Here is a 9790-nt window from a genome sequence, read left to right as displayed (position 1 = left end):
AAAGGCGTTCTATTCTATCTCTTCCATCTATATTCTATCTCTATCTCTGTCCTGTATGTAAGGTACACATGTGAGATTTAAGTGTCACTATCAACATGGTAATGTGCCACTTCTGAGAATAAATCCTGAATGAAGCTGCATAAAAGCAGCTTTTGTTTGTGAGGATGAAAACCGTGTTAAGCATGGAAAGACACTGGCGCTAATTTGCATAAAACAACGCATATTTGGAGTTTGAAATTAAATCCTAAAAAGCGGGAGACGAACTTTGCTGTTTAGTCTGGCGTTTTGAATTACTGTTCTGTAAATGAAATTTGTAGCACAGAAGCCTGATGTATTTTAAAGACAAACACTGATAATTGGGTTGAATTCAAACCGGGCACTGGTAGTACCACATACAAACGTTTCCCTGTTAAAGTGTGGCTTTAAAAATCTGTAACGATGTTAATTAAAACTTATGTGCGCACCCCACCTAAATTGTGATTGTCAAACCTTCCCTCTGCTCTTGTCCCCTTTCCTGCATCTTTGCCAGATGTACAATACCACCTGTGCACGGTGCAGTTCAGTACCAGTTGGTCTCCGTCAAAACAAAGTTCACCAGGCATATACTGTAACTTCCAAAGATGACTTATGTCAAGCCACAAAAAAAGACATGAATCAATAAACAAGACAAATGTTTGGCTGGGAGAATGAGCCCGGGAACAAGGATTGATCACTGTAAGTGACTAAACGGTCCTATTATTGGGAAATGGACACCAAGGTGTCTAAAAACCAAAAGAAAAAAAACAAACTATTCGCTCATCCATTAGCCTATGAGCCGCTACCACTTAGTAAGTTGTTAGAAATTAGCGTGGGCAACTATATACGTAGATCATTCAGGAATATTCAAGGGGTGTCTGTCACCGCGGTAACCAGGGGACCATCTAGTAAGCCACGGTATTTACCACTCTGATGCTCCAGCTGGGGCTGCCAGAGTACTGCTTGGTCTTTGGGACTTCCCACCCCTCTGGCTGGTCTGGAGACCAGGACAAGGGTGAGCTCACACTGCTATGGGGGCTCCATGCACCCTAAGGCAGGGGAAGGGAGGCGAGAGAGTGAGAGAAGGGGGTAGGAGGAGGGCGACAAAATGCAGCAACATAAAAACAAAGCCAGCAAAGAAACAAAATGTACAAAGAATGATGTTAGAATGGGATGTGGTGAGTTTTAATGTAGCCATATGGGAATATTCAATACAGTGGAAAACCCCAGAAAAAGAGGTACCATTTGGACTTCAACCTATCTACCTGCTCCCCCTCCATTTTGTGCCTGACGGGCATCTTCAAAGTGTGAGTAGTATTTTTTCCATTTCGCTACGTTTGATAAAATTATCCAGTGCTTAAGTATCTACGTTGCAAATGTTACAAATGTTTTAAAACTCCACTAAAAAGTCACCTGCTGAATTTTGGAAATATTTTTGGATGGTGACAATATGAAATTTATTCCTGGAAGTGATTTCTCAAAGGATCCATTCACCTGCTTTCTATAGTATATAGAGCATCATTGGATGCATCATTAGGAAACATGCAGTCATCAATCATTGACACTAGAGATGGCTCACATGCTGCACAGGACAGTATGCTACATAATGTTACATTATTATTATTGTTAATGCTACATAATACTTAATTTGATCAAAATATTTTGTACTTTATTGCCATAACGTATAAAATTAGGCTAAGCAGATCCCATTAGAGTTCTGAACAAAATTCAGTTTTTTGCAACAAACGAAATAGATAATTTTGACGGTTTAAAAAAAAAAAATACCGTTCTCGTTTCTCTCACAAAACGGAGTCAGCTATGCTGCTTTGTTTCTTTTGGACTCAACCAAACTCACTGGTTTAATTTTGGAGTTTCCACTGTATTCATCCCTCTATGCAAAGGTTTGAGATGGCAAACAAATAATTAAGGTACAAAAAAAAAAAACAAAAGTTGGTAAGAATGTCATGTTAAAGCGAACATTTCTTTCACCATGCATGTAGGCACCCTTTTACTACAATGTTAAACAACTTGCAAAGCCAATCAGTGTTAAATGCAGTTCATGCAGCAGGGCACCATGGAAAGTAAAGAAGCCCTGAAATGTTCCAGTCTGGCATGTTAGCATAAAATGACAACTTGCACTAGAACAGCAACGTAAAGCTTCCAACTGATTGATGGAAGACCATCGAAAATTCTGGGTGCCTCAAGCCTTGTGAAATCTGTTGGGAGTCATTTACTTCTCATCTCTTTACAAGAGATGCGACTCATGTACTATCGATGCCAGCATCATTCAGATGAAACACAAGGGCAGGATTATTATTTGCTATTATTGTGTGATGATCTGTTATAATTCATGCCTAATGTCACTGAAACGGTTAATTCCATAAAAAGCCTGAAAACCACCTCTGCTCAAATGCTGGTTTCTGTAATATTTATTTCCGAATTTAAATATTTTAATGGAGAGATAATGCGGTCACAAAAATATGCACATCTACTTATAACTGGGGATGTGACTTCAGAATTGAAAAACTATTCAGAATGGTGTTAAATGGGAAGCAGCGTAGACCTACCACCACGTAAAGTTCCACTAATCAGGTCCTACGCCCAGCTGCTCTAATGACTAAAGAACACCATATCTACAGTAAAGCATGACGGTAGCAGTATTATGTTTTGGGGCATTTTTTTCCCCTTACATTGGAACGGGGATTTTAGTCAAGGTGGAGGGAAGTGTGAAGAGTTATAAACACCAGTCAGTACTAACATAAAACAATCAGGTTTCTGCAAAAAAAAAAGGCTGAGGATAAAGAGAAACTTCATCTTTAAGAATGACCATCAATTAATTGAACCCCATCTCCCACACACACAAAACAGGAGTTGAATCGGATTGAACATCTGTTGGGTGAACTGAGGAGGTCCCTGAGCATGATCAGACAGGACAGGAAAACATTTGCGAAGGAGAGAAGATTTTGCCATATGCCACACTGACTCGTACCCAAAAAGTCAAAGGCACTGTCGCATCAAGGTGTGTGCATTTATCCAACACGGTTATTTTATGTTTTTTCTTGTTTTCTGCTTAAGAGATTACTTTTTTTTTTTTTTTTTTTGAGGGATACACAATATAGGTTAGGCTGATGGAAACACGTTTTGAAATGATTTATCTTAATATTTTCTTATATACATCATAATAACTTCAACAGGAATTGAAGGTTTTTTCCTCCATTGCGCTTGAAAATGCGCTGATAGGAAAACTGGTATATGATAATGAAAGTATTTTTTTTTTGGCTCTATACGCACTCCATCTTAATGTGTTGACGTGTTTGTCAAGTGGAAATGACATGAGCAGATTAATGACATTTGGGATAGTAGGAAGAGAGTTTTTGTGAAAGATTTGTCAAATGGGATTCCGATCATAAAGATCTGCCTAAAAACTTGTGGTGCAGTGATGCAAAGATATTCACAAACGGCATTATTTCATCAGTATTTGCATATTCCTACCAAATATGATCATACAAAGCCTCAACTGTAAAGTTTACCTTAAAAAAGTACGGTCCAGAAGTAACCCACAAAGAGACACATCAAGTAACATGGATAAATGATTTCTATACCAAAGGATATGGCCAAGAGAGGTGGGAGGCAGACGCGAGGGGGGGGGCAAAATAATTGGGTTAGATTCCAACCTGTTTTACGCGCGGCCTTCCAGGAGAAAACTTCCTTTTGGTGATTGCAGGCTTCCCCATTCCGATTTTGGGGGTGAGTGGTATAAGGGTTGCGGTAGGTATTACAATGCTGTGGTCGCCAAACGTCTTGGGTGGATCTTTGGGAGTTACCCCTTGGCCCACGGGCACGGAATGTGAAGGAGCGGCAACCATCTCCGTCAACTGCTCCACAGTTGTCTTGAGTGCCTTCTCCTCCATGGACAGGCTGGGGAAAGAAAGATGTGGCATCTTCTCCGGTGTCATGTCCAGTTCCTCTGACGTAGCAGAGGCCGAGGCCTGATGAAAATTGCCCTCCGTCCTTTCCTTAAGGTCTTTCGGAGTATTTTCCAAAAAAGAAGCCATGGCTACATCCACACACACAGCTTGGGATAGGGAGACTTCCATTGGTTGATTCATAAGAGGTACTGATACAGTACTTAGTTCTTTGGTGGTTGAGATGATGGCCTTAAAATCCTTTGTGCTGGGGGTGACCGTGCCCTGCTCCGGGGAGGTCTCTGTATTTGCTGGCTTGGTTTGTAAAGCGATTTCGCGGGTGGGTTGTGCCTCCATTAGACGTTCTGGGCTAAGAATGACTGAAGCCACAGGAGTGTCTGCAGATATGACCTGGGTTCTTGCTGCTGGTTTACTTTCTGAAGGACAAAACATGAGGTGAGCACAATGGATGATTTGCCTAGGCACATCATTAATAATAATAATACAAGATTAAAAGCGAACCTGGTTTGACCTCTGTGAGTCCTTGCACCTCACCCTTCATGTCTGGTCCCAGGGAGATGTCTGGGGGCGAAAAATGAGAAGTTTACTGCAATTTATGTATTTACAAGTCAAAAATCCATTTTACCTGGGTTGGCGGTGAATGAGCTCCAAATTAATAAGATCAGATCTCTTTACTTGTGGAAAAGGTCTCTTGTTCAACACACAAAAGAATTTGATAACACAAATCTTAAACAGGCCTGATTTGTATACATGTAGTCGTTGGTACTAAAAAAAAAAATCTACACGTTATTCTAGTGTGAAAGCATGATAAGAGTGATAAGTCAAAAATAAAGCCGGGAAACAGGAGGAGAAACCAGAGTAAAAACAGGGCAAAGTGTCCAATCTTTTCCCCTTTAATTAGTCTGTGTTTTTTTCCCAACGATGGTTTCCATACCAGAGAGATCAACACCAGCTTGGTATGAATAGAAGGAGTTAGGCTTGGCTTTCAGGCAAACCCCATTGAAGAAAAAAAAAAAAATACACTGCCAGACAGCCACAGCCAATACACACACTTTTAGTCTTACCGGGCCACCCACCATTTACATCCACAAGTTCCCATGTCACACTGATCCTGACACCCACATGCATGCACCTGCGATGCATCTCTGCCAAGGAAGCGAGTAACCATGACAACCAACATCCCAGGGCCTGTTGCTCTGGGCTTGTGACTGTGCAGCTTGCAGGTGCTCATCCGGTGCCCATGCCAGAAAGTCATTTAGGAGATGGCCCTCGAAGTCTCTTTGGAGTTCTGCTATTGACCGAGCTGAACACACGCTCTCATTCATATTAATGCCCCCCCCCCCCCCTCACAACTGCCTACAGTGAATGTTTAGATAAATACACTGCTTTGATTAACATAGCCAAGCATTTAAGTCAGGTTTACTTAAGCTTCCGGTAGTGAAAGTGCATTAGTTCATGTACAGGCATTTCTATTCACTAATTGTCAGAGGAAGGCCAGAACCAACGGACAAAGAAATGCTTGGTTAAAATAATATACATCATAATTTATGCAAAGTTAAACTCCACTTCAAAATAAAACGTGTTAATATACCCCATTATGGAGAAGGGCAGAAAAAAGGTTAGAATTATTCTAAAAAAATATATCGGACAACATTGTGTTTTATTATGGTGGCTCAGTGGAGCACTGGTTAGCATGTGCCTGTGTGGAGTTTGCATGTAACCTTAATGGTAAGACACACGACGTGCTTCATTCAACGATACTTGGGTAAACTTGGATTGTTATTTATATTCTTTCTGGGGGGGGGGGGGGGGGGGTGTCATCAATTTGACTGTTATTACCGGCGCACTGAGAGCCATCATGACTTCCACGTGGCCCACAATGAAAACTAGTTAGACACTTTCGTTCCTACTTGACATGAAAAAAAAAAGATAACCGAAGAGATACACTGTTATAGAGCAGAATGAACAAGGATTGTGATCCTTCATGAATGAGCCAGCATTGCTCCAGGGCAGGTTTGCAGACAGATATCCCAGTCATCATGCTATTCCAATTCTCCTCTCCAGTGGAGTCTAGACAATGTGGGCAGTCCAGCGCCAACTCGATCCCGAGCACATCAATCTATTTTCCCGATGCCATTCATTACTATCACACGACCACATGCATGCCACCTTGGAGCATCGTTACACACAACTGATGTCAAGACGTTGTTCCTTTTTAAAGCAATGAAATTAAGTGTCATATGTGGAGAAAAAAACAAAAACAAAGGCAGATTCCTGTTAATCGGGTATCCAGAAGCAAAATCGGACTCTCCAAACCTGATAGGCCCAAAAATGAATAATCATGCAGGTCAAGGGTATTATAAATTGTAAAAATAAGAGTTTTATGATTTTGGTGCAAAAAACACTACTCTGTATATCTAAGCAAAAGGTGTTCCTACTCTTCAATGAAACCTCTGACAAAAGGGAGACAAGAGAGTTCCTTTAATCTGCTGCAAAACACCATCTGGTGTTGGGAGAACACGCACAAGTTCATTTAAGAAGAGGCAGAGCTTATTTTTGGACTAATCATAGTTGGCTTGATAGCTCAAAGTAAATAATGTATGGGCATAACAAGGGCTGCACAATTAATCGAGTTTTAATCGATAGATTAGAATCTCTGCTAACGGGAAAAGGGACCCACCAGGCTTTTGGGCAGACGTAGCTGGCTTCTCCACCAGGAAAGCATTCTCACCAGGCTCTTGATCCGAGGGCAACGGAGCAGCGAGTAATTCCTGTTTGGGGTCATTGTGCCTTTCAGGAAGAGGCCGAATGCCAGGTTCTAGGTCCATGTGCTTTAGAGCCAACTGTGGGCCAGTCTCAGAGTCTGTGTGCGTTGAGACTGGCTGAGGGCAAAGCTCTGGGCCAGTATCCATGTCCTCTGCTTGAAGCACCTGCACTGCAGTGGGAGACCTACAGTTGGAGCAAACAAAGTCCTCCCTGGGGTGGTTTTCTATTTGGCCCGAGTTCTGACGCTCACAGTCAAGATGAAGCCATCTGAAAAGGGTACAAAGAATTGAAGGCTTCTCAAGGTAATCGGTAATGACAAAAACATAAACCTAAATTCATAAATGAAGCTCTTACCTCTTACAAGTTTGACAGAGGAGTAGGTCTTTTTGATGCTCAGGGTCCAAGATGCAGGTACACATAGGACAGCTCAGAGCAGGATCCTGGTTTTGGACACAATTCTCACACAGCAGGCTGGTGTGGTGCCACAGCCCGCTGCTTCGAGTTCCACATTGGATGCATACCCTGCAGTTCTACCGGGGAAAAGACACTTTCTTTGTAAACTAAGCCATTTGAATATTTTTAGTCATGTGGGGTGTGATGCTTCTGTTAAAAATGGCTGTGCTATGCTCAGACTACTTACACAACATTACCCAAGTGGCATTTTAGTCCTTGAGCACCGTTTAGTGCAGTTTATTTCATGTATTCCAAGATAGTAAATTCTATCATCTCAGATTCAAGCGTTACTTGAATTGCATATCAAAGTAAATGTGAGCATTACATCAATTTTGGGTCAATTGGAGACGTATGATGTAAATCTATCTTAAGTCGGTGAACGAGAATGAGGTTTCTCCTACCTTACATCGCCAGCCATTAGTGGGAAGGGCATCCATGGCAGGTTGCAGACAAAATGTATGGTAGCCTTTGTCACACATGTCACATACCAGCATTTTAGAGTCCTCTCCTGGGTTCCTGTAGAATGCGGTCCGATAGAATGAGAATGGGCTGCAAGCTTCTACATCTTTAATGTTTTGACAATACCATCAATGGCAATTTTTCGATCATCTTGTTATGCACACATTTGATATCATCTTCAATGGTTGACTGATGAATAACCGTTTACGAGGATAAATATTTTTGGATTATTCCTGTTTTGTTGTTTTTCAGCGAGGTGACTCACTTGCATGTCTGGCAGACTTTGCACTCAGGACACTGCCACCCAGCCCTCCTAAGAGGGGTCACGGCCATGTCCAGGCAGATCCCATGATAATGCTGTCCACAACTGGTGCAAAAGAGTTGGTCCAGTAGATCCCCTGGGCTGTCGCATAATGCGCAATTTGCATCGTCAACTGTGAATCAGAAAACGCAAGCATTGCGTTACACAAACTAAGCGACATGATAATGCAACTGTTAGTAAATAGTGAATCATCTCCATCTTCATCATCAAAAAAAGCTTACATTTATGCGTGGCCAAATCAATGTGTTCTGGGCACAGGAGCGACAGACTCCTGATATCCTGAAAGGCCCCTGCTGCCCCAGCACAGGGGTAATGGTAAAGTTGAGTACATCCTTCAGCACAGCACTTAATGGATGCTCCAAGGCGCTTACAGTATGCACAGTGCTGCAAGGAGAGATGGGAGGAGGGTTAGGGGAGACGACGGTTAATCGTAGCATTTCTGGATTGATTTATTCCTAACTGTATCAAAAACGCTTTTCAACTCAAAATTAAGGCCGGGGTTAATAACACCCAAGGTAAAACTTCATCCAGGCACATCTTCTCTCTGTGTGCTATAAGTGCGCTTGAATAGCCACTCTGGAGTTCAAGTGGAAGATTTGCTGACAGACTTTGCAACCAATAGGTGGCAAACACAAACACAGCAAAGTGCCTTTGCTCATGCTACGCAGCTAAGCTGCCATGAGAGCTCAGCCCTAGTTGAGTGGCATGACCTTTTCCATTTCACAGTTGACAGAGCCACAGTGCTGAGCTGACCTTTACCAGTCAGACTGATCCATCAGCTTTACTGTGCCTCTGTGAGGAAGGGAGGCCTTCCCCAACACATTAAGATGGTGTTAATACCCATTAGGGAATGGAGGCTCCCCCTTCCCGACTCACCTTTGTGCTCCCTGAGTCAATGGCTCTGTCCACATTAAGCAGAGATTGTCCCTCGCCCTCGCAAACACCTTCGGACCATGAGGCACAACTCTGATGTGCCCAGCATTGCCCTGTTGTTTCCGAAACATCAAGAACAACGACGACGAAGAAATCAAAAATATGGTTTAATTGCTGGACTACGTGGAACACAAGCAGAACACAAAAATGTGACCAAGAATAATACACTCTCAAAAAGTCTCCAACGATTAATCAATTTGGTCTGCATTGGTCAAGTGGAATTTTTAAAGAAAAAAAATTGTTGGTCATGTGGGGTGTTTACACATCCCAATACAAAAATGTTTATAGGGTTAATCATACAACTATAGTAGTTCAACGAGTCAGAAAGCATTCGGAACGAGAGACAGAAATTGCACTATAGATCTTATGAGCATTCGAAGAAAAACGGAATGTCCAAACAACCCATGGGACCAATGCAGGGTTAACTGTGAATATCATCATTTGATGGACATTTAATGATCTGGTTGCATCATCAAACATGGTTGCCATTCTGTCTCTGTTTAGTGACGTTTCCATGATTCATTTGTAGTGTCAATGAGGAGGACTGAAAAACTGATCTGGTGGTCATCTGAGAACGCTAACAAGCAAGGAATTATTTTCACATAGAATTGTTCAATTCTATTTGGAAATTTGAATTTACTTGAAAGAAATTAATGAAGAGCCGCCATTAACTCCTACCTGACTCAAAGAGACATCGGACGTTGAGATCTTGTGGAAGGCCGACATGAGAGAGCTCATCCCAAAATCGACTTGCTGGGTCTACATCTCCCTTGCTCCTTTCAGACCCGCTGAAAACAAAGGATATTATTTGTATATTTTTGTGCATACAGCAAAATGATGTGCGGTAGTCAATTGAGTAAAAAGATAATAGAGGAAAGGGAAGTCATCTTGGCTTCTTCCCAAAGATGCTTGCTGC

The 9790-nt window shown here is 42.0% G+C and overlaps 1 protein-coding gene across 1 annotated transcript in view; it reads right to left on the bottom strand.

The window, feature by feature from the left end:
* kmt2cb (lysine (K)-specific methyltransferase 2Cb) overlaps positions 1-9790 on the bottom strand; it is a 48400-nt gene that overhangs the window by 26456 nt on the left and 12154 nt on the right. Inside the window, exons 6-15 of the mRNA XM_088428645.1 lie at positions 9553-9662; positions 8818-8927; positions 8163-8325; positions 7885-8053; positions 7562-7676; positions 7062-7237; positions 6622-6974; positions 4443-4502; positions 3690-4357; positions 942-1064 (exon numbers count right to left, since the gene is read on the bottom strand). Of these exons, the coding sequence (XP_088284771.1) occupies positions 942-1064; positions 3690-4357; positions 4443-4502; positions 6622-6974; positions 7062-7237; positions 7562-7676; positions 7885-8053; positions 8163-8325; positions 8818-8927; positions 9553-9662 (2047 nt within the window). The remainder of the gene's footprint in view (positions 1-941; positions 1065-3689; positions 4358-4442; positions 4503-6621; positions 6975-7061; positions 7238-7561; positions 7677-7884; positions 8054-8162; positions 8326-8817; positions 8928-9552; positions 9663-9790) is intronic.

Source organism: Hippichthys cyanospilos, chromosome 12, assembly GCF_059441005.1.
Source record: "Hippichthys cyanospilos isolate Australia breed blue-spotted pipefish chromosome 12, RoL_Hcya_1.0, whole genome shotgun sequence".
Classification (NCBI taxonomy): domain Eukaryota; kingdom Metazoa; phylum Chordata; class Actinopteri; order Syngnathiformes; family Syngnathidae; genus Hippichthys; species Hippichthys cyanospilos.
Note: the sequence above shows the minus strand (reverse complement) of the source record. Positions and strands in the feature narration are given on the sequence as shown.